Below are 25,108 nucleotides of genomic sequence, written 5' to 3'. Positions count from 1 at the left end.
GTTGTGAAACGTCAGCAGTGGGTCACGGGGTTCCCTGCACTTCAGGGGTCATTTTCTTTTCCTCCTGTTCAGTTTCCTGTGGCTGCAGTAACAATTCCACCGACCCTGTAACTTACACCAGCAGACACTCCCAGTTCTGGAAGCTGGATGTCTACACCCACACTGTTGGCAGGGCTGTCCTGTCTGATGGCTCTGCGGGGGATCGTTCCAGGCCTTTCTCTTCACTGCAGTTTGGCTAGGAGCCCCTGAGCCCCCTGCTCTATGGGGCTTCACCCCAGTCTCTGCCTCCACTGTCACATGTTGCCCTCCCTGTGTCTCATGCTGGACTCGTGGTCCACCCTCCTCCATAGTGACCTCACTTTAGCTAATCACACCCGCAGTGACCCTGTTTCCAAATGACGTCACGTCCTGAGGCTCACAGGTCATACAGTGAGCCTGGACATACTTTGCTGGACAGTATTCAGCCCAGCGCAGCTGCTTTCAGACTTTACCTTTGTCTCTGGATGTCATCATTTTTAGCATGACATATCTGCCTGTGACGCGTCTACCCATGTTTACGTTTTCCTGCTTGAAGCTTGTGGAGCTTCTTGAATGTGTGGATTACCATGTTTCATCAGTTTTGGGGAGTTGCAGCTATTCTTTCCTTAGTATTTTCCCATTACCTGCATGTTGGGGTGGTCCTCAGCACCTCATGTTAGAAGCTCTGCTCACGTTCCCTTTCAAGTTCTGTCTGTTCTGCATGTTGCATAAACCCCCTCTGGTCTGGCCTCACATTTGCATGTTTGTTCTTCTGCTGGATCTAGATTGTTGACTCTCTGGCGTCTTTTCCTCTCTGGTTACTGCACTCGATGGCAGAATCTCCATCCATTTCTGTCTTCCAGCTTTCTTCTCTTGAGTCTCTCCCCGCTTCTTCAGCTGGCTTCCTCCAGTTCTTTGCGTATACTTGTGGTGGCTGCTTCGGCGGCCACTGAATCCGACGTCTGGGTCCCATGGGCAGGTGTGTCGCCTGGTTGCTGTCCTATGCGTGAATCCCACACAGCTGTTTCTTTGTGCACCTCGACATTTTTGATAGAAAACTGGCCACTTTGGCTGGACCTGCGGCAGCTCTGGATCCTGTTCACCCCTCCCCACCAGGCCTGTTGTGTTTTGGTTTGTTGGTGTGTTTGTGTTTGTTCAGTGGCCTGGCTGGTCTATGTTGCTGATAAATTTCCTCTGGAGTGTGAGAGTGGCGGCTGCTCCTCAGAGGCTGCAGCCTTGGGCGTGGACACGGTCATCCTGGAAGGTGGTCCCAGCGCAGTCTTTGTCACTGTTTCTTCCCCTGATGGCCCTGTTGAGTCGTTCCCCTTGTGTGGGGTCACAGCAACTGTTAGGCTCCTATAACTGGCCTGTGCTGTGGTCCGTCCTTTTATCAGGACCTACTAAATTGTCCCTTGGTCCTACCCAGTTAAATTCTCTCCCCTTTGCAGAGGGCGCTTTGAGCCAAGTTGTGGAGGTTTGTCCTGACCCTGGGGGCTCCAGGGTCTCCCGGGTCTGCCTGCTGAACCAGCTATCCTTGTGGGGCACCAGCCCCTCTTTGCTGTTCTCCATCCCAGTGCCCCTTATGCTTGAACTTTTCCCCCTTTATTCCAAATAAAGTCAGCTCCTTAAGGGACAGCTTTGTTCTCTTTCTTTATTGACTTCTGTCCCCAGGGAGCAGTCTCTGAGCCACCTGACGGGAAACCTCTGGAGCTGGAGGAGGGAGTGAACCCTGCTTACAGGCAGGGGGTGGGGCAGGAGGAGTAGCCCCTGATCTTCTTGCCTTGCCCCTAGGCCACATGGGGGCTGAGCAGGGGTGACCAGGGCCCCAGAGTCACAGCCTTTCGTGAGGGTGGGGAGGAGCTTCTGCTCTAGGGCGCAGGTGGGAGCTGGGTGGGGAAAAGGGGCACTTGACTACCAGGCTCAGGGGTCAGGAGTCCAGGCCAGAGGGGACCAGAAATGAGAAATGCTGGGGACAGGGTTTGCCCTTCTTGTCACTGGGAGCCCTTGTTTTTGGCCGTCCCTGAGAATCTCACCTTCTCACCTGCTGTGAACTGGTGGACACGGGGATGGCGGGGTGTTGGAAGGTGAGGCAGTGAGCAGGCTGGGGCTCCTGTGTCCAGACTGCACTTTAGTGGATTTTCTTGGATAAAGGTTTCTTCATCTGTCATTTACCCTTGGACAAAATCCAAAGACTTAAATATTGGGTTCTGGAGTTCGTTTTCACCAGTTGTGGTTGTCTAGTTTCACCAGGTATGTGGAGCACCTGATTGACCTGTGACCTTGATGTATGAAAGTTTAGGATGCTGGAGGAGTCTGTTCATAGCCAGCATCTCTGTTGAGGGACCATGCGTCCCAGACACCAGAGTTGACACTCGTGACTCGGAGTTAAACTGCTTCCCGCACACAACCTCCCTTTTCTTTTAGAAGTTACAGAAGGTCCCTGCCTGTTCGAGTGGCTCCATAAATCTCACCACGAGCAAACTCTGAAGCCTGTGTACCCTTGTGTTCTGGATATTTTCTATCATATCAAAAACATGCAAGCCTTTAGGCACAGATTGGGAGAGACATCAGTGAAGAGGGCTTCCCAGGTGGTGCTAGTGGTAAAGAACCCACCTGCCAATTCAGGTTAGACATAAGAGGTGTTCGATCTAAGACAATAAGAGGGTCCAGTCCCTGGGTCAGGAAGGTCCCCTGAAGGGAAGAGCATGGCAACCCACTCCAGTATTCTTGCCTGGAGAATCCCATGGACAGAGGAGCCTGGCAGGCTACAGTCCATGGGGTCGCAAAGAGTCAGATATAACATAAGTGACTTAGCTACACACACATCAGCGAAAAGCTGATTTTCCTAATCTTCCTGCTACCACACATCAGAGTAATCAGAAAATCTGACACTCCGTGCTGATATATGAGACCTGCATAGCCTCTCGAGGGTTCCTGTCACTGCCAGGGGGGATGGTTTTCCTGTTAATGCTGAGCCCTGTGGAATTAATTTCACTTTCTGTACAGTTACAGTCAATAGGCTTAGTGTTTTTCACTCTTTACCACCTCATTGGTTAAGTCTCATTTCAGAGTCATTTGGAGCCCAGGGCTGGCATATGACTGCTGAAACTTAAAGCCTTCTCAGTAATTGTTGAAGCCTCAGCACAAAGAAGAGATTTGCTCCAAAAGACATTTTTTTCTTCTTGCTGATGAACTATGAGGCATAAGTTTGGGTGCTGACCTGAGCTGGACCCTGCTGGCTCCCTCAGGAGCATGTGGGACTGAGATCACGGACCACAGAGGCAAGCGGAGCTGTGCAGGGCCTGATGCGTTCCATGGGCGAGGCCTCAGGAAGCTGTCTGAGTGCCAAGCTTCTGCCCATTCTGTTTCTATTTGAATTGCTTGCCTGAGGGGATAAAGCTGAGTAGAAAAAACATTTTATAACCACCCAGCTATGTTACATGGTGGCACTAGTGGTAAAGAATCTGCCTGCCAATTTAGGAGATGTAAGAGATGTGGATTTAGTCCCTGGGTTGGGAAGATCCCCTGAAGAAGGAAATGGCAACCCACTCCAGTATTCTTGCCTAGAGAATCCCATAGACAGGGGAGCATGGCAGGCTACAGTCCATGGGATCACAAAGTGTCAGACATGACTGAAGCGACCTAGCATGCACACATGTAGCTGTGTTACATAAACAAATACTTTAGATGGAAAGGAATTACTCCAGAAAAAGTCTTTAACATATTTTAAGAAAGGCTAAGGTACTTCCTTCCCCAGGGGATCTTCCTGATCCAGGGACTGAACCCACATCTCCAGGCATTTTCTTTACCACTCCTGAAGCCATGAAATTATCGCTTGTTCCTTGGAAGAAAAGCTATGATCAACCTAGACAGCATATTAAAAAAGCAGAGATATTACCAACAAAGGTCCGTCTAGTCAAAGCTATGGTTTTTCCAGTAGTCATGTATATATCTTGGACCGTAAAGAAAGCTGGACCATAAAGAAAGCAGAGCACCGAAGAATTGATTGTTTTGACCTGTAGTGTTGGAGAAGACTCTTGAGAATCTCTTGGACAGCAAGGAGGTCAAACCAGTCTATCCTAAAGAAAATCAGTCCTGAATATTCATTGGAAGGACAGAAGCTGAAGCTCTAATATTTTGGCCACCTGATGTGAAGAACTGACTCACTGGAAAAGACCTTGATACTGGGAAAGATTGAAGGCAGGAGGAGAAGGGGACGACAGAGTATGAGATGGTTGGATGGCATCACCAACTCGATGGACGTGAGTTTGAGCAGGCTCCGGGAGTTGGTGATGGACAGGGTTGCCGGCTTGCTGCAGTCCATAGAGTTGCAAAGAGTCAGACCGGACTGAGCAACTGAACTGTAACTATATTCTTGTCTGGGAAATCCCACGCACAAGGGAGTACGGTGGGCTACAGTCCATGTGGTTGCAAAGAGTCGGACATGACTTAGCAACTAAACAGTAACAGTGGTGCTTCAAGCAGTTCTTTGTCACCACTGAGACTAGTGAAATGTTGGCGGCTGTCCTGTATGACTTAACACCCTGCCTTTCTGCTGGCTCCCAGGTCTCACCCAGTTATTTTAGGTGCAGAGATAAAATTGGTATGTTATGGGATATCTTATTTTAGGAAGTGTTTGCATATCGATATAGAGTTACATTAAGAGGTGTGAAATTTCCTCTGAAAAGATGTAATTTTACTGATGTAGAAACTGTGGGAAAATGCGATTAAACAAAGGTAAGACACAATGAAATCTCACCTGAGTCAGGCACTAGAGGTGAGCCAGATTGGAAGTTAGTTACTTTTCCGGAAAATTATTCTTTCAAGTCACGGTGCAGGTGTATAGATGAAAATGTAGGAGCGCTGAAGGTAAAACGCGCCCCAGCCAAGTGCACAGGTGGCGGGCAGCCTGTGGGGTCAGGACAGGCTGACGTGTCTTTCTCAGGGATCCTGGCCCAAAACCCCAGCCCCGAGATGTCGGTTCTCATCCCTGAAGTAAAGGGGAGTAGAATAACAGGGCTCCCGACAGAGAACAGATGCAGCTGATGGGAGACTGAGGGGCATCAGGGCTTCTTGGCTGCGCACGTTCTAAACCTTCATATTTGTATTTTCATCTGAGCACATCCTCCGGTGGTGGGCAGGTGGTTCTTCTTGGGCTGGTGTGTCGTTCCCCCGTGCCCCCCGCCCCTGCCACAGTCAGCCTTCCCTCTTGCTCCCCAGGCAACTTTGCTCACACCTGGGATAAACACTGGAAAGACACATCAGGTTTTCTATGAACAGAGGACTTCATGCAGAGTAAATGTTTTACAACCGTAGACCTAGAGGTTAAGATGCTTTCTCCTTAGGTAAAAAGAGTGCGTGTTTTCTCTACTGTTACTTCTTTCACTTTGGAACAGGAGGGTGACAGGAGTGTGAATTTTGAAGGAGGAGAAGATGAGATGGGTCGCCAAGATGAGTAGAGAATGTATCTTCTATCAGTTTATTATTTTTGCTCCTACCCTCCAAAAACAAAATGCACTTTATCTAGCCCCCTCTACTTACATTATCTGAATCAAGTCTTTTCATTAGTTGAAATTTTTTTCAGTCATAATTGCCATTTCACATTTGCTGGGTGTCTGTTTTAGAAGCACATTCCTGGTGATCTCTGGCCCCCAGTGGTCATTCAAAGCTGCCCACTCCTGTTTGGCTGGGTCTCTGACTGGGCACAACCGAACAGTGCAGCTACTCACTCAGGGCCTTGATCTGCACAGTGTCCACTGCTTCTTATTTGGTTCTTGAACAGCTTGAAAGATCATAGCTTTTTATGAGGTTTCTGAGTCTAGTTTAAACATGACGTCCTTTCTTTTTGGTAGTTCACCAAATAGACACATGTTCTGGTCACTTTTTACAAAAGTGATTCTAAAAGAATTAGAATTCCCTCAGTGATGCTCAGCGTCCCACCCATATAGAACAAGGATCTTTTAGTAATGTCAGGCTCTCCATCGAAGAGTGCACTTTGAACTCATAATTGCTACTTTCCATATCACTTATCCAGGCTGCCTTGGTATCTCTAATTTTCTTGAAGAGATCTCTAGTCTTTCCCATTCTGTTGTTTTCCTCTATTTCTTTGCATTGATCGCTGAAGACGACTTTCTTATCTCTTCTTGCTATTCTTTGGAACTCTGCATTCAGATGCCTATATCTTTCCTTTTCTCCTTTGCTTTTCGCCTCTCTTCTTTTCAACAGCTATTTGTAAGGCCTCCCCAGACAGCCATTTTGCTTTTTTGCATTTCTTTTCCACGGGGATGGTCTTGATCCCTGTCTCCTGTACAGTGTCACGAACCTCATTCCATAGTTCATCAGGCACTCTATCTATCAGATCTAGGCCCTTAAATCTATTTCTCACTTCCACTGTATAATCATAAGGGATTTGATTTAGGTCATACCTGAATGGTCTAGCGGTTTTCCCTACTTTCTTCAATTTGAGTCTGAATTTGGCAATAAGGAGTTCATGATCTGAGCCACAGTCAGCTCCTGGTCTTGTTTTTCTTGACTGTATAGAGCTTCTCCATCTTTGGCTGCAAAGAATATAATCAGTCTGATTTTGGTGTTGACCATCTGGTGATGTCCATGTGTAGAGTCTTCTCTTGTGTTGTTGGAAGAGAGTGTTTGGTATGACCAGTGCATTTTCTTGGCAAAACTCTATTAGTCTTTGCCCTGCTTCATTCTGCATTCCAAGGCCAGGATTCTGCCTGTTACTCCAGGTGTTTCTTGACTTCCTACTTTTGCATTCCAGTCCCCTATAATGAAAAGGACATCTTTTTTGGGTGTTAGTTCTAAAAGGTCTTGCACGTCTTCATAAAACCGTTCAACTTCAGTTTCTTCAGCGTTACTGGTTGGGACATAGACTTGGATAACTGTGATACTGAATGGTTTGCCTTGGAGACAAACAGAGATCATTCTGTCGTTTTTGAGATTGTATCCAAGTACTGCATTTCAGACTCTTTTGTTGACCATGATGGCTACTCCATTTCTTCTGAGGGATTCCTGCCCGCAGTAGTAGATATAATGGTCATCTGAGTTAAATTCACCCATTCCAGTCCATTTTAGTTTGCGAGTCGGACACTACTGAGCAACTGAACTGACCTATCCAGGCTGCCTAGACATATACAGGTCCAACTCCCTGCTCTGAAGTCAGAGGACCTGCACCTCCACAGCCTGCCTGCACACACCCTCCCCTGCCCACACATACACCCCCTTGCTCTCACACACCCTCCCCTGCCCGCACACTCCCTCCCCAACCTGCACACACACCCCCTTGCTCTCACACACCCTCCCCTGCCCGCACACTCTCTCCCCCACCTGCACACTCCCTCCCCCACCTGCACACACACCCCCTTGCCCTCACACACCCTCCCCTGCCCGCACACACACCCCCTTGCCCTCACACACCCTCCCCTGCCCGCACACACACCCCCTTGCCCTCACACACCCTCCCCTGCCCGCACACACACCCCCTTGCCCTCACACACCCTCCCCTGCCTGCACACACACCCCCTTGCCCTCACACACCCTCCCCTGCCCGCACATACACCCCCTTGCCCTCACATACCCTCCCCTGCCCGCACACACAACCCCTTGCCCTCACACACCCTCCCCTGCCCGCACGCACCCCTCTGCCCGCACACCCCCTCCCTGCACATACCCTCCTGTCCTCACACACCGTCCTCCACCCGCACACACCCCCCTGCCCGCACACACATGCCCCTGCCTGCACACACACACCCCTGCCCACACATGCACCCTCCCCTGCCCATACACACCCCTCTGCCCGCACATACATACACCCCTGCCTGCACACACAACACCCCCCCCCCCCCACACACACACACACACGCTTCTCTGCCCGCACACACCTCCCCTGTTCAGTAAGGGATACACTGGTACACATCCCTTGTACGGAGTGATCACCGTGCTCTCCCCTGCTGTCCCCACGCAGGTAACCGGGGGCGCAGGCTTTGTGGGTTCCCACCTCACAGACAAACTCATGATGGACGGTCATGAAGTGACTGTGGTGGACAACTTCTTCACCGGCAGGAAGAGGAACGTGGAGCACTGGATTGGCCACGAGAACTTTGAACTGATCAACCACGACGTGGTGGAGCCACTGTACATCGAAGGTGAGCGAGGGCTGCTGTGTTGGTTTGTGCCTGGTGGGTGGTGGGCTCGACAGGGCCCTCGGATGGGTGGCTGACTCGGTCATGCTGAGTCCCGTCTGGTTTTGGAAACAGTCTCACCACATCTCGGGCACTACCCTGGCCTCTGTGATGGAGACTGGATTGGGGAGTGGTCTGGATTCACTGTTACTTGGCTGTTGATCTCATATTTACAGCAGGGAAGCAATGTTCTCCTGCTTTGACAAGCATCTTGTGGGACTGGGTTGGTCTGTTTGTCTCCCGGGCTGGCATGCTGTGTGGGTTTTAACGGTCCCAGTGGTACCACTTGATTTTCATCTCCCCAGCAGAGCTCTACCAGCTTCTTCTTGGCATACATCTTGTTATTTTCAAAGTGTGACCGCTGTGGTTTATTCTGATTTCCTATTTCCAGTGGGAAAGTAGCTGTTGTCTGGACTCAGGACGGGGTGGTCCGTGTGGAGGAGGAGCTTATAACTGGGGTGGCTCGGGTCTGGGCGGGCACAGTGGCCTCAGGGCCCCCTTGTGGTGATGAATTATGAAATGGTCAGACAGGAAGCCTTATTGTAATCACAGGGGTTGCGACAGAGGCTTCTGCATTGTCGGGGTTAGAGGATTAGGAAATAAAGTTGTTGCTTTGGAAGGAATTGTAATCACTGAAATAACTTAATCGGATTGTCTATGGCTTTAAAACAATTCTGGATTTTACCCACCACAGCGTTTAAGTTTCTGATGTCGAATCTACCCTGCAGACTGGCTCTGGAAGCAGTAAAGTGAATTATTCTCCGCACCCCCCCAACCCATTCAGGACATGGGAGGTTTCTGAGAAGCCAGGGCCAGTGGAGGGTGTGTGTGGTTTGTGGGGTGGACACCAGGCTGCCGCAATGGTGGTCGCTGAGCTGTGGCCCGGGACAGCTCCTTTGACCCAGGCAGGTGTCTGTCCCAGGAGAGGGCCCTAGGAACAAGACAGCAGGCGGTGACCAGGTTCTCAGAGCTGATCAAATGCTCCTGAAGGGAGGGGGAGCCCCTCGGAAGATGAGCTGGAAGAGGAAGGAGCTGTCTTCATGGGCAGGTGGACTTCAGGTTTCTGGTCTGACCGATTGGGAGCCTGGAGTAGCCCCTCCTGTCCTCACAGCTGGGAGTGAGCAGACTGATGGCTGGCCGCTTTCTCCGCTCCTGCAGGGGATGGAGGGCCCAGGGCACACTGCCCCTGGGATCCCGCGATGGTGCTGGACCCAGAACCCCAGCTGGGCGGAAGTGAGTGGGAGCTGCCCAGGGGCTGGGACAGTGTGGACGGGCTGTAAGTCCCAGCCTCAGCTCTGGGGGTCGGGGGCCCTTGTGTTAAGTTTCCCCTCCAGGAGCCCCATGAAGGGGATTCTCAGTGACAGGTTTCCAGCAAGGGGCAAGGGGGCGGGGGGAATGAGCCCTCCTAAAAATCCACCCAGAGCACCCAGTTCTCCCCTGAAGCCTCCTCAGGGAGCCTTCCCACAGCCTGACCAACATGGAGGGATGCCCCCAGCCCAGGTTCACAACGAGGGAACCCCATCCTGGAACCTCCCTCCCCCCACCTCACTCCCCCCTCCTCTCAGTGGAGACTCCGAGGACAACAGGTGAACCAGAGGAATCCCAGGGCCCTGGGTAAGGAAGAGTCTCTAGGGAAACCCAGGGACAACCAGGGAGACCACACCAAGGTCAGAGGCTGACCCCGAGGGCTACAGGGCAGCGAGCGCAGCTTGTGTCCAGCCTGTTTATCCCCACTGTGCCTGGTGCATGGTGCATGTCCACAGTACAGACTCAGTCTGAAGAGGCAAAGCCAACATCAGGCCTGGAGCAGATGTAGCAGGGACATGGAGTTACCAGAATGACTGTTTAAATACCTCTGATCCATGTGCAGAGGACACAGATGGGTAAAGTGGAGTCTGCAGAGATGGGAGGATCACGGAGGCTGAGAGATAGAATGTTGCGGTCAAGGGTTAAGAGTCTGGCTTTCTATGCAGTGGATACAGGTTTGATCCCTGATCTGGGGAGCTCCCACATGCTGCACAGCAGCTAAGTCCGAGCAGCCACAAAGACCAGAAATAATTAACTAACTAAAAAGCCAGAAATAATAAAAAATAAAATTTTTAAAAGTTACATAGAAGAGAATCTTAATTTTTTTCTCTCCTTTCAAAAGATGATTCTTTGCTAGTGATAAAAGTAATACACAGATGCTACAGAACATTTGGAAAAGTATAAAAAAGAAAATAGAAAATTAATCCTCTTATCCAAAAATGCTCTCTCTGTTCTTGTTAACATCTAATAATGTCTTTAAATGTGATCTTTTTAGATTAAATGTATGGTTAATAGGCAATATAAACTATATGGTTCAATTAAAAAAAAAAAAAAAAGAAATTCCTTAAAAAGTCTTCCTCTTGCCTCTGTCTGCCACCTCACTCCAGGAGAGTGCGCTTAACGTTCGCTCATCTGCAGTTTCCTTCTGTGACCCAGTTAAGACAAGCAGGTATTCATGATTCTTCCCCACAGTAGAGAAAGTAGCATTTTTTGTGTTGCTCTGAATTTTTTCCTTCTTGCTTTTTGTATCCTGGTGATCTTTCTGTATCATTCATGCATTGCTGCTTCATTATTATTTTATCATTATTTTGCTTTTTGGCACTTAGTCGTGTTCTGTTGTGCGGCTGCACCAGGTCTTTTTGCAGACATGTCTCCCCCATGCCGTGAACATAGCGCAGCTTCGGTATCCTATGCTGCTGGGGGCGGGGCTTGTGTTCTGGCCGTCCAGGAAGTGGGCGTGGCTCGGGAGTGCCCAGACGGATGTGAGGTCACTGCTGTCGTCACCCTGGCCTGTGTCTGGGTTCCTGATGTGTGTAGCCTGTGACTCCCCAGAGCTTCCCTGAGAGCTTGTCCCCCCACTTCATGGGCAGCGTGTCTGCAGAGAAGGAAACAGGCAGAGAGGCCCTCGTGTCTGGGGAGCTGGGTCCTGGGCCTGACGGTGCCCTGGGAGGACATCCAGGAGCGCAGAGCCACGGGCAGCTGACAGTAGCGACCCCGCTGTGCTCTGCCATGTCCCGGGCACTGTTGCCACCTCTCTGGTGGACACAGTTAGTTCTCTGAACGTGTGGGTCGGGTGGGCTGTTAGCCCTGGGTGCTGGGCCCTTTCTGTTAGTGGCTTGTGCCAGGCAGAGGAATCCAAGGGGAGACCTGGGAGGGGGGAGTTGTCAACTGCCCACCACACCCCCCCACCTGCCTCCCCGCTGCAACCCTGCCAGGTGATGGTAAGAGGTGGGACTGAAAACGGCATTTGCTGAGAGCTTTGGGTCCATGTTTCTGTGGTCATTTGAAGAGTGCCCCTCAGATTGGAATGTTTCTGTAGAATTATATTCAATAGTTTAGAAATTTTCTTACTTACAGCGATGGTGCAAGTGTAAGCATTGAACGCAGAGTCTGTGGAGCTCAGAGACCCTCCATGTAACATGGAATTCCTCCAGGGAAGCCAGCACATTGGTTGCCACCTGTTATCATGGTGGGGGGGGCAGGGCAGGCATGCCAGCTGGTGGCTGATCCGGGGCTGGGCCAGACCTCAAGCAGGCAGCCTCCCCTTGGCATTAAGTCAGTATTATTTGATATGAAGTCAAGGCACAATCCCACTCTTAATTTTCCGTGCCAAGAGAAATTTGGTCTTTACACTTTGAAAAGCTCTGTATCTTCTTAAGCCCTGTTTTGCGTCACAGATGCTGGTGTCGGGGAGCAGTGGTCAGGCTGTGTGTGCCATGTGGCCATGAGTGGCCGTGACACGGCAGAGGTTTGACACAGATCACGCGGGGAACTTAGTTAAAAAAACATGGTATAAAGAAAAATACTGCAGGAAGATATAAATATCCCGTCTGTCTTTCTGTGGATTTCCCTTTTGGTAGGAGATAGCACTTGATTTTTTTGGGGGGGGGGTATGGATTCTGAGCAGTAATTTTGAATTATCTCAAGAGCTGTTAGTTTTGAGTGCTTTTTCTTTCTGTATCTGTGTCTCATGTGTGCTGAATTCATTCATTTGGGGTTAGACTGCCTGGGTTTTCAGAATTCACAGGAGGGCCAGTGCACTGTGGCCACCCCACCCTGGGCCCGTCTTCCTCCCAGCATAAAAATAACATGCCCACAGCCTGCCAAGAACACTACTTTGAACCTGTTTAAGTTAATTATGTGAGAAAGGAGAACTCAAGAACTTACTGTTTTAATCACTCTTTAACTTGAGCTCTTTCGGGCTCATTTCTCAAGGCTCCTGTTTTCCCAGCTGTGGTTCCGGCATGCAGCCTTGTTCACGAGACAGAGTGGCAGGAGAGTCAGTTGGTGGCTGGCAGCCAGCACAGACGGATTGCCATGCCAGTCGCCCTCCCCGAACTCAGGGGTTTGAACATCATGCTTGTTTTGGGTGCAGTGTGCCCTGCAGTGGGCAGGCTCTGAGCATTTTTTCCTGGGTGGTGAGAGTTCACCTTGGTTTTTACTGCTTCGTGGTATCTTCCTAGCACCTCTCATGACTGATTTTTTATGCTTGTTCTGAAGTTTCCTCCCGTCCTGCCCGTAATTCCTTCCGAGACTGTCAGTGACTGGCGAGGGCACTGGGCCCTTACTGTTACAGGCAGGATGTGTCCCTGTAGGAAGGAGACACGGGCAACATGAGGTCTAGTGTTACAGGGTGTGCCTTAGCCCTCCCAGGAGGGGCGAAGGGGGCAGTCATTTGCTCGTTGGGTCATCTGTCCAGGGACACTGCGTGGCTCTTACCTCTTGGCTACTGTAAGTAATGCCGCTGGGCATGTGGGAGCGCGAGCATCTCTTTGAGACTGCTTTTTCATTCCCTTGGCTGTAATCCCCGGAGTGAAATGTCTTCTCCTATGCCGATTCCATTTCTGATATTCTGAGGGAATGCCCCACTGCTCCCATGGTGGCTGCAGTGTTTGCCTTCCCACCAGCACTGCACAAGGGCTCCAGTTTCTCCACATCCTTGAAGACAGTGTTTGTTACTTTTTTGGGGGTTTTTTGGTAGTAGACATCCTGATCCATGTGGGGCAATACCTCAGTGTGGTCTTGATTTGGGTGTTTCTGATAAGTGACATTGAGCATTTTTTCATACACTTATTAGCCATTTGTGTATCATCTTTGGATGATAAATTCAATAATTCAGTGTTTGCCATCTTTTAAGTTGGTTGATTTTGTGTTGTTGTTCATTTTAGGACTTCTTTATATATTCTGAATATGAGCTTATCACATATAATTAGCAAGTATTTTCTCCCATTCTGTAGGCTGTTTTTTCACTTTGTTGATGTGTCCTTTGATCCTGGCAGAATGTTTGATGTAGTTTCATTTGTCTATTTTTGCTCTGTTTCCTTTACTTTTGGTGTCAGAGTCAAGAAATCTTGCCTAAATTCAGTGTCATGCAGCTTTTCCCCTGTGTTTTCTTCTGGGAGTTTTATTCCTTTAAGCCTTGTGTTTAGGCTGTTAGTCTGTTTCGAGTTGGTTTCTGTGTGTGGTGTAAGATCAGGGTCCAGTCTTGTTCTTTTGCATGTGGATGTGCAGTTTTCCCAACACCATTTGTCAAAGAGACTGTCCTTTCTCCACTGCATGGCTCAGCACCCTTATCAGAGATCGTGTGATCATACACAGAGGGTTTATTTGTGAGCTGTCCTCTCTGATCCTTTGGTCTCTATGTCTTTATGCCGGTAACATACCCTTTTGTTACTATAGCTTGGTATTGTGTTTTGAAATCAGAAAATGTGAGTCCTTCAACTTTGCACTTTTTCAAACTTATCTTAGCTATTTGGACACCTTTAAGTTTCTGTATGAATGTTGTTTTAGATTTTTATGCATTCATTCCTTTTTGAGGTCGAGGGCACAGACATCAAAGCGTTACCTCCACCAGGGGAGTCATGTGGGATCCAGACATTTTGCTGTTCCTGGCTCTAAAACCACCTCCAGATCTGGTGTTTATATGGAGGATTAGTAGAAACAGAACAAAAGCTCCCATCTCCCACACTTTCCTACCCTTTGTGTCAGATTTGTTTTTATAAACTTAGAATGTCGTTCATCTTGATAGTCACACTTCTCTCTGTGTCTGAGAACTCAGTCTGCCTTCCAATCTGAGCACTTCATCCGGATAGATCTTCTCAGAGAGCAGTCTACTCGGCGATCAGACCGATTCTAGGTAGAGGGGAACAGGCCACGTGAGGGGCCCCAGCACACTCTTGTTCCAGATGATCAGACTTTGTTTCTGTTTAAAGTTCTTCTAGCCGCATAAGTAAGCTAGTTTCTAAGAAGAATAAAAGTAGAATTTCGCTGAAAGATACATGAGCACTGTTTTCACACGGTCCAATTCTGGGAGGTCAGCGTTTTCCAGCGTTTTCCCTGGAAGTAACAGGTGTGTTTTGCCTCCCGCCATCCCCCACAGTGGACCAGATCTACCACCTGGCCTCTCCTGCCTCTCCTCCCAACTACATGTACAACCCCATCAAGACACTGAAGACCAACACCATCGGGACCCTGAACATGCTGGGTGAGTCAGCCCCTCGTCCTGCAGACGGTCAGGGTGTCGGGCCCAGGTGTTGGATCCTGACAGTTGTGTTCTTCATCCCCCCTTCCCCATGCGTGCTTTCAGGGTGACTGGATTTGCCGTCACAACTCAACATGGGGGTCTGTCACTGTGGGAATCGGTCTACGTTGCCTCAGTGACATCCCCTGCCTTCCAAGTGGCCGCCTGCCCCTCCTGCACCTGTGGCACGTGTGCCTCGGGGCTAGAAGGGAGGCTGTAGATTCTGATGTGAGGTGGGCATGGGCTGGGCCCACATAGTTGAGGGTGGAGGAGCCTCCTCGTGGGGTTGAGGAAACTGAGCTCCAGACTAACTGCAGGCCTCTCCCTGAAAGCGGAAGATGGGCGTGAGCACTGCCCCGGGTGGCTGCATGTGAGCCCACAGACAAACCCAGAGAGTGGGCCACACGCACATGGGTGGCTGAGGTCAGAGACGCTTCTCTTTCCATGGCTTTCAGAACCAAGGGTTTTGATTAGGTGCAAAGTGAAGACAGGAACCACTTCTTTAAATGTCAAGTGAAAAGTGGATTTAATTATGGAATATTTAAAGCAGATTCTGTAACTGGGTTTGGGAAATAGCCCTGCATTTCAATTTGATAAAAGGGCAGCAGGGAGGGGAGCACGGTCTGTTAGACAAAACCTTCGGGGCAGCAGGCTCTGCAGAAGGTGAAGGACGCTTTCTCTAACTCAGGGCACTGGTGTCCTGACTGTGAGGTCACCTGGTGGAGACGCCCCTGTTCTTAGCACTGAACGCACCTGCCCCCAACTCTCTCCAGCCCCCCACCCTGCCTCCACGTGGAGCTGGAGGCAGTGCAGAAACAGCTACCATGCTCACGATGTTTAGAAAGATGACCGTCCTCCCACCTGTTACAGGATGCTCCCTCCTGTCCGCTGACGGGGGGTAGGTCAGATGAGGCTTACAGTCGGGGACTTGGCGACCACGGGGGATGGAGAGGTTCCCAAAGCTGATGCCTTGAAATGGCCTTAGAGCAGGGACTCCAGGTACTGGTCCATGACCTGTTAGGAACTGGGCTGCACAGCAGGAGGTGAGCAGTGAGTGAAGCTTCATCTGTATTTACAGCCGCTCCCCATCACTCTCATTTCTGCTTGAGCTCTGCCTCCTGTCAGGTCAGGGGCAGCATTAGATTCTCGTAGGATCATGAACCCCAGTGTGAACTGCACATGCAAGGAGCCTAGGTTGAGAGCCCCTTACGAGACTCTGCTGCCTGTTGATTCAGGTGGAGCTGAGGCAGTGATGCTAGTGCCAGGGAGTGGCTGCAGTTAGAGTATCACTAGCAGAGAGGTATGACTGCAGAGACCCAAATAAATCAGCTGCGGACTCATGGCAGAACCCTGCCAGTGAGTAGCAAGTGACAGCTAAGCTGCGCCTGGCGAGGTGTGTCATTATTTTACTGTATATCACAGTGTAATAATAATAGAAATAAAGTACACAATAAATGTAATGTGCTTGAATTGTCCCCAGACCATCCCCCCACCCTCGCCGCGTCTTTGGAATAATTGTGTTCCATTAAACCGGCCCCTGGTGCCAAAAAGGCTGGGGACTGCTGTCTTAGAGCTTGACCTGAGCATGGCAGGTGACAATGCTCTAGTCCATTCTTGCTGGGAGGGGTGAAGGCGAGAAGGGGTCAGAGCTAGACACAGACATGACCAGTTGCTTTGGAGAAGATACTGTGAAAGCTGGACCTCAAAGGAAGGAGGGAGTGGGGCAGAGGTGCCTGAACAGGAGACGGTCTTGGGCACAGTGGGAGGTGCCCAGGGCACATGGGGAGCAGAGGATAGAAGGCTGACCATCAGGGAGAGAGTGGCAGCCAGGGTTCAAAGGACCTTGCCCTCTGCCTACGCGGGTAGGGGTAGTTACCTGATGGAGTGCTGGTTGCTACGTTCAGGTGAAGGGATCTTTATAAAATTCCCCAAGTCATACCTTATAATAAAGCCCACAGACCGTGCATTTGGCCCTGTTTACAGTTACACATGTCCAGCTAACTGCTGTGTTTCTGGGAGTTCATTTGTGCTTTTCTTACAGTTTGAATTTAGATTCCAAAGTAGATGCAGTAAGAGTGGATAACGTACAATGCACGGATGACCAGATACCATTTGTACGAAAACATTCCTTGAATTGCCTGTGCGCTTGTGTTTTCCTTGATCCTTGAAGCTGACGGTGTCCTGTCATGTTTCTGCAGGGCTGGCAAAGCGAGTTGGAGCCCGTCTACTCCTGGCCTCCACCTCAGAGGTGTACGGAGGTGAGTGGGCATCACGCCAGCCCCCTGGACAGCTGGCTCCTGTCACAGCAGGAGGGAAAAGGGACCAGTGAGTCTAGACTTGTTTCCAAAAGGCCCTCCCGGCTGTTCCTCTCCAGAGGGCAGCGACCAGGGGGTTCCGTCCTCCGGGTGGGATGAGCCGCCTTCTTCTGCTGCAGGACCTTCCCCCACCAGGACTGGGTTATGTCACCTTGCCAACAAGCAGCAGCCACTTAAAAATCCTCAGAAGTGTCTTTGCTCCAGAGGTACCTCAGGAGTCAGATCACGGAGGTTTTGCTGGTTCAGCCAGAGGGTTTGCTCTTCAGTGAAAGCAGCCTCACCCCCCACCCCCTCCGCTCTCCAAACCCTGAAAGCTCAGGGATTAGGAGACAGATGGTGGGGAGACAAAAGTGTGCTGATTGCCTCCGCTGTTTTAGTGTAGCTTCTGAGAGAGCCTTAAGTAGGCGGAGCTAGAAAACCCTGGCGCCTGCTTTGCCCTCCCCGCCCTAAACCTTGAGGATATGAGTGTTCAGACGGGGCTGAGGGCCCCGTCCACTCAGGGGCTCCTGCCCACCCTTGCCCGCAGGCGCAGGGTTCTGGAGAACCAGTTAGTGGGTGCAGCAGAAGCCAGATGCTAATGCAGTGTGATTTTCTCCAGGCGTTGCTGTCACTGCCAGGAAGTGAGAGGGCAATGTGGGAAGAGATGCCTTTTAAAAAAATAAATAAGTGAAAAAAATCAAGAAGCTGCAGTTCTGATGACGCAGCTCTGCTCTTTGCCTCCACTGGCAAGGCAGAACACCCCCACAACTCTGACATCCAGGCAGCGCCCTCCTCCCACCAGCTCCAGGAAGAGGCATTGAGAGGTGGGGACCTTGTGTCCCTGTGCTTCCCGCCTCTGGACTCTGCAGAGCTTGGCAGGTCCCCACGCGGTACCAGGAGGCCCTTTGTAGCATGTGTCCCAGAGGCAGCGAGGCTGTGTCCTTGTTCCTGTCTCAGTGCCCTGATGGTCCCTATCCTTCCCTGGACGTCTTTTCCACCACCCCCTACTACCCTCACTTAGCATCTCGCCTCTGACGTCAGCTTGTGAGTGATGTTAGGGTGACTCTCAGAGGTCCCCGGGTGTGCTCCAGCAGTGGTGCCTGCAGGCAACCCTGTCTGGTCTGCCGGCCCCCCATGCTGAAGGGGGGACGGGTTTGAGATGATGTGTCCCTGCACCCTCACTGTTGTAGTAGCAAAGCGGCTTTGTGAGGGGGTGAAGCTGGCACCCCCTCTGAACCTCTGGCATTTCCGCTCCACTGGTGCCAGCCGAGGAGCAGGTATCTGTGCCCACCCTTTTCTGTTGGTCCTCTGCAGGATTCAGGGCCTCTCTGTGGGTGTCCAGCCTGCCACGCCCTTAGCAGAAATCCCAAATCCCCTCTGATAGGTGTCTTTCCAGGTGAGATGCTTATCCTGGTCTTTCCCAAACTCCCTTTTGCATCATCGTTATCTACTGTCTGTAAAACATGTGAACTTGAACAAAGGGAGGTTCTGAAAGCGCTTCCTCTTCCACCACCATCCCCCGCTCTCCCGCAGACCCTGAAGTCCACCCACAAACCGAGGATTACTGGGGCCACGTGAATCCCATAGGACCCCGAGCCTGCTATGACGAAGGGAAGCGAGTCGCCGAGACCATGTGCTATGCCTACATGAAGCAGGTATCGGGGGCTGGTGGTGTAGACAGGTCACTGCTAGATCGAGTACAGTTGACCGTGGTTGACCCTGTCCAGGGACGGGTTCCCCACTGTCGTAAATTAACAGTGCTGTCAGCAGCCTTTCCCATGTCTCTTTTAAAAAATGATTTCTGGGGATGAAGGCTTGGGTTTTGAAGACCCCAGCGTAGCTGGATGAGCTTTATGACTAACCGCCCATCAGCAGTTAATAATAAGTGCTTCGCTTTTCCCAAGGCCTCTGGGTCGGTGGACACTTTTTTTTTTTTAACTTTTTACTTCTCTTTCTGTTACCTAGTGGGTATACTTCATTTTTGCTTTCATGTGGGCATCTTCAGGGATTGTTATTCACCCTCTGAGTCCCTGCCTCCTTAGTCACCCCGTGCTGCGGCCTGCCCATGGATCTTTCCGTGTTATGGATTTGCTCACTCCCAGCTGAGGAGTGGGGGTGTGGGTTCCCACCTGGCTTCCCGCTGTCTGCCCTGGGCCGTGAGCTGTTGCTCACAGGCCGTTGTCCCACCCACCTGAAGGCTGTGCAGACACCAAAGAGATGTCCAGGCCATCCGTTGTGCTTGATCAGTTCTGGGGTCCTCACTGATGTACTCTTTACTGGAGGGCCATGTAGGTAGATGACTGTGGCCAGGTGTTTTCAGGGCAGGCCTCTGTGACAGAGAGGCCTCTCTCTTGGACTGAGACAAGACCTCTGAGACTGAGAGCTCTGAGGAGTGAGAGATTAGCAGGCGTCCATCCTGGGAGTGGCCTTGGATTGAGGGTTCATCATCCTGGCCCATTTGGAGCTCAGTTGGTCATGGGCTTTCTGCAAGGTGGGGTGGGCGCTTCCTGGGTACCCAGTGCCAAGAACTCAGGGCTGGGCTGGGAGGCCCTGAACACTTGTTTCTTTTTGAGGGGCCGTGCAATTACCAGAGCCTTTTTTCCCTTACATTTTTAACGTTTACAAGTGTTGAAGACCCACAGAACAACCTTTCGTTGATGTAGGTATTTACATTTTTCTGCATATTTCATATTTCTTGGCAGAACTAATCGCTTTCAAAGTTTCTCTGGGGCAATTGACTTGTATTATTCATTTATTTTAATCAGTTTTAGAAAAGACATACCTATATCGTCTTTTTTTTTTAATTGGAGTGTAATTGCTTTACAGTCTTGTGTTGGTTTCTGCTGTAGAGTAACGTGAATCAGCCTTATGTGTACATGTATCCCCTCCCCCTTGAGGCTCTCTCACCTCACCTCACCACCCGCCCCACCCCTCCAGGCCATCGCAGAGCACCGAGCTGAGCCCCCTGTGCTGGACAGCAGCTCCCCGCTGGCCATCTGTTTTACACAGGGTAGTGTAGTTATGTCAGTGCTACCTGTATCATTTTTGAGCCCAGAGTATTTTGACACCAAAAGTTAAACCGGTCTCTCCCAGGAACAGCCTCCGTGTATTGGTGCCTAAGAACACTAACTCGAGTGCGTGAGGGGACATAATTACACTTTATTGTGTGGTAAGTTTGTAGACTGTAGGCTGTTTGCTTTTGTGTTCAGTCTGTGGGAGTATTTCTTGGCTTTTCGGAGCTAAATAAAGATGGTACACAAATAGGTCGTTTTTGTTGAACTTTCAGTTTTTGTTAAAAAATTAGTAGTGTAACTTAATGTTGTAAGTGTACATATTAAGAGATGAGCTCATAATAACTAAGGGTATTTAGTAGCAGCATAGCCAGCATTTATTGAGCACTGACTGTATGCCAGGACCTGTGGCCCACACACAGGTCTTGAGAGAGTCACACTCTCTTGAAAATCTGTACAGTAATGTACCCACTGGGAGTCCTTTGGGTGGTGGCCCTCAGAAGGTGTCACTCACTGCCCAACGCATCTGCTGCAGATGCCGCCTGCCAGGGCTGCCCACCAAGAACCCGAGCAGATGATGGTGCCTGTGTGCAAAAGTCACGTGGCAGTCAGGGTGACAGTGGGCATCCCCCTGGGGACAGTGTGCAGACTGATCCCTGTCTTGGTGTCCGGTCTAGGAGTTGCCCGTGGACACAGGCTCAGCAGTTTTTGTGACACTGGGGTCTGGGCCAACAGTACCAAGTAACTTGTGGGTTCTGGTCAGCACACTTGCCCCAGGACTTGTATCTGCCCAGGTGAGCAGTGCGTCCCAGCTGTCTGGAAGTGCCCCCCCGCAAGGCCTGCCCTGTGGGCTTGGGGGCATGTGTGGGTCCCCACTCTCCACAGCCCTCACCTGCTCCTGGTGGGGGGTGCCCTTCGGTCTAGGAGACACATGTCTGTTGTCTGGTGGGTTGCTCTAAGAGTTCACTGTTTCAGATTAGGTGATAGAAACAGTTATCACTGACAAAGCAGCCTGTGAAATTAATAGTTTGCAGAAGGCTTTGGGGGTTTAAAAAATACATACTTTCCTGATTACATGTTTGAAAGTGTGTTTTCCCCAATTACAGAAGTAATAGATGTTTATTGTAATGAAAATAGAAACGTTGGAAACAACGTGCAGAAGAGAGTATACAATCTCACCACGTGGGACTCCCATTGCTGTGATCAGTGTTAAGTGTGTATCTTCCCAGGCATTGAGCTGATCGCCTGTATCAGGTGCTAGGTGGTCTGTTTTTTTCACTAAACAGATGAGTTTTTCAGCAGAAGAGGGGATGTAGGTACAATGTGGTCCTTTCCCAGGACAAAGTGCTGTCTTACTTTCCTTCAAATCAGCTATTAAACATTCACTGACATTTAAATCTCTGTTGAGTGATGAATTTACACAAAACTATGTGAAAGAGATTGGGAAAGAGATGCATAGCATGATGCTTGTTGAGAAAATAGATACTTATTTCCTGGGGCAAAAAATGTACACCCATCATTTCTTCTTGCCCCGATTAACTGCCTCGGGTTTCTGCAGTGTGTTCACACCAGGGGCTCCTGTGAGTTTGGGGTGACTCTGCAGACTCCAGGCTTAATTACAGAGCACACACATCCCGTGTGTGCAGGGCAAGACCCCTGTATCCAGAAGGAGCAGCCACGAGGCATGGGGCTCACATTCTCTCTGTTGCAGGAGGGCGTGGAAGTGCGTGTGGCCAGGATCTTCAACACCTTCGGGCCCCGAATGCACATGAATGATGGCCGGGTGGTCAGCAACTTCATCCTGCAGGCTCTGCAGGGGGAGCCGCTCACAGTGCGTGGCCAGCAGGCGGGCGTGGGGATGTTGTCTGGGGGGGCTCAGGCATCCCATCCAGGGGAGCTGGCCCTGAGTCCCATGTCCCTGCTGCCCTCGGAGGGAGGGAGGGAGCCTTTGGGAGCTGTGACTGAGGATGGGCTCAGATCACCCTGTCCCCAGCCACAGACACCCTGGTGCCTTGGGCGCAGGGTCTGCCTGTGAAGACCCCTCTACATGCTTTTGGCCCCTCCCCCTGGGAGGGGTGTCTCTGTACTCAGGGCCCCTCAAGGTGCCTCTGGAGGAGGTTCCAGGTCTGGTGGAGGCCTTCCCACAGTAGGACCCTGGGGTGTCATCCATGGGGGCTGGACCCTCTCCCACGTGACCTGGCAGGGCCTGGAGCCGCAGCCTCTGGATCCGAGGGCATCAGGGTTGAGGTCCCTGTCTGTGGTTTCAGGACCCTCACTGTCATCTCTCCGCAGGTGTACGGATCTGGGTCGCAGACGAGGGCCTTCCAGTACGTCAGGTAAGACTCCGGGCGCAGCTCCCATCTGAGCTGCTCCGCCCTGGGCGGGACTGACTGCTCTGCTCCTCCGTGGGTGCCTGGGATCTCTGTGAGCAGAGGTCAGACATGCTGGTCCCTTGCTGCCCCCTAGTGTCTGGTCGGCAGACCCACCGGCCCTGCCGGCCACCCGAGGTCTCCAGGTCAGCCCAGTGAGGCGCTGGCCTCTGCATCTAGCAGGCTCGCAGATGCTGGAATCAGACCCTGTGGACACGGCCTCCTGGGTGGACGAGATCGTCTTCATTGAGGGAAAGATAAGGCTGAGTGTCGTATTGTCAAGGAATGTGCTGTCAAAACTACACGCAGTTAAAGGCAGTTTTAATAACTTTGTTGAATTATCTCGCAGGTGATATTTACATTTTCTCGGTCATCCTCCTAAATCTAGCTTTTTTGTCAGCCAGTTTGGTTGGTGACAAGTTTTACAGTGCAGTCTAGGTTCTAAGAGTTACTGTGTGAGCAGTTACATCTTCCAGACTGTTCTTCCACGTGCCAGGAGGTGGTGAGTCCTGCATCGTTCTGTGGTGTCCTGAATCACTGGGCACATGCTAGTTGTGTGTTTTGGTACCTTGTGCACTAGGAAACGCCATTCCTGGTGCCCTGTGGCCACCCAGGGGTGCTGTCAGGGGAAGTGGAGGCAAGTAGCCACCAGCCCCACCCCGGCCCAGGGAGTCACCCTAACTTTTGCCTGGCTTGAAAGAGAGAAAAAATTAAACATGTAACCACTGTAGATTTTCTTTTTTTTCCCATGCAAGTGTTTGTGAGTTTTCACATTTAGTCCAGAGGAACGTTGTGAGTAAATGTATATAATGAGCAGTGTTTTTTTTTTTCACACCTGTTAGTATGTTGGCCAGGAGGGCAAAGTGCCTGAGACCATCTTGTCACTGGCCCACTTTGTTGCCCAAATATTCTAAGAAGGGATTTGAGCACAACCTAGCAGCCTGTTTCCAGATCAGGGCACTTGACCCCAGAGCCATGCACACTGAGGGAATGGGCGAGGTCCGTGTCAGTGTGGGGACTGCTAGGGGGAGGGGTATGTCTGCATCAGTTACCACCTGCTTTAGTGAAACATCTCCATCCCACCCCCCCCACCCCTCTGCGCACTTCTCAGGGATCTTGGCATCTTAGTCACATTGAATCTCCTCCAACAGCCTCATCAAGACTCCCAGACTCCTCCAGCCATACCACCTCGTGGAATATTCCAGAGTCTGTACAGTAAACAAGACATCAATCAAAACATATTCTTATTTCAAAGGCATCAATCAGATATGAAATCATTTAAAGTAGCCTCTCAGATGCTTTTTTTTTGGCTGATGGTTAAAGTCTTTTAAGCATCACGTGATACGTGGGTTGTATTCTGTCCCAGCCAGGACAGGACACGCCTTGCTGCCCACCCTGCACAGCCCATGTGCCCCTTACTGACCAGACACCAGTGTCTGGTGTCTTAGAGATCTTGATGCGGTCACTGGTGTGTTGCTGGGGACCTTCTGGGCAGAATGTCTCTTCATGGGGCTTTGCTATCTGCTGGTCTTGCTTCTGGGGTCACTGGGCCCTGATACATGAGGCTTCCCCGACCTCCCCAAACTTGGGGAACGAGGTTCCCTGGCCTCCACTCTACCTTGTTCAAGGCTTGGCCAAGATGGTCAGCTCACCAGGGCTAAGCTGTTTTAAATAAGCTAGTTTATAGAAACTGAGACTCTTCTACTTCACAGTTACTAATCAAAAGGCACAGTGTCGGGACCTTGCATTGCTGAACTAAGTTACCCATTTCCAAAATCCACGGTTTCCTTGAAGCAGCATGGCACAGTCTCTGAGTGACTGTTGGGGTCTCAGGGTGGCCTGTGCGCCGATGTCCTGTCCTGTCTGTGCCTGGTGCTCTCGTAGGCAGATTGCATCCTCACCCCATCACAGAGGCAATGCAGTGTTATCTTAAAAAGTAGCTTTGTCAAAATGACACTTTAAAAGAACTTCAGGTTAAATGGATATGATCTATGCAACTCTGACCTTAGAAGTGGACGGTTTGTTGCATAAAAGATTCATGCCTCATCTCCACCTCCACCGAATGATTACATGGTGCTATCACCTTCCAGCTTAGTATGGGGACCACTCCCCCTCCATTTCAGTGTTAAAAACCCATGGATGCTACTGAACAGCAGCTTTCAATTCCATTCCAAATAGGCAGAGACGTGTGTCCTCAGAGGGGGAGTTGGGATGTGGTCACTACCGCCATAGTGATGGAGGGGCCTGCGTTCGTTTCTAGGAGAGAGGAAACATCCTGGGTCACCGAGTGTCTGTCTGCATCTGTGCTTGATCTGCAAGAGCAGAGTGGACTTCAGGCATGTTCCCAAAACACCCATTGGTTGTAAACAAGATCCTAGAAAATCGTGTTTGTTAAATAGCAACCCCCTCCCCCCGATTTTTTTTCCCTTTGATTTAAAGGAGAGGGGGAAATGAAGATGTTCTTTCGGAGGTGAGCACAGTAAAGTGCTCCTTACTGGTTGTGATGGAGGAGGAAGGAGAGGCTCCCGGTGGCTGCGTGTGCAGAACCCCCACAACCTCATCAGAAACACAGCTTGGGGAGTGCCTTAGCCTGTGCTTATGTAGCACTGAGGTGTCATTTTTACAAAGGCACTTTTTTTTTTTTTTGACAAAACCAAAACCACTCTTTAATGGT

The 25,108-nt window shown here is 50.6% G+C and overlaps 1 protein-coding gene across 6 annotated transcripts in view; it reads left to right on the top strand.

The window, feature by feature from the left end:
• UXS1 (UDP-glucuronate decarboxylase 1) overlaps window positions 1–25,108 on the top strand; it is a 56,727-nt gene that overhangs the window by 24,821 nt on the left and 6,798 nt on the right. For all 6 annotated transcript variants that reach the window (XM_068964180.1, XM_068964188.1, XM_068964152.1 and 3 more), the window contains exons 6-11: window positions 7,997–8,177; window positions 14,620–14,724; window positions 16,959–17,018; window positions 18,588–18,709; window positions 21,777–21,896; window positions 22,358–22,401. In XM_068964180.1, coding sequence (XP_068820281.1) covers window positions 7,997–8,177; window positions 14,620–14,724; window positions 16,959–17,018; window positions 18,588–18,709; window positions 21,777–21,896; window positions 22,358–22,401 — 632 coding nt within the window. The remainder of the gene's footprint in view (window positions 1–7,996; window positions 8,178–14,619; window positions 14,725–16,958; window positions 17,019–18,587; window positions 18,710–21,776; window positions 21,897–22,357; window positions 22,402–25,108) is intronic.

Source organism: Capricornis sumatraensis, chromosome 1 (genome assembly GCF_032405125.1).
Source record: "Capricornis sumatraensis isolate serow.1 chromosome 1, serow.2, whole genome shotgun sequence".
Lineage (NCBI taxonomy): Eukaryota > Metazoa > Chordata > Mammalia > Artiodactyla > Bovidae > Capricornis > Capricornis sumatraensis.
The sequence above is the reverse complement of the archived record's forward strand: the minus strand, read 5'-3'. Positions and strand labels throughout refer to the sequence as shown.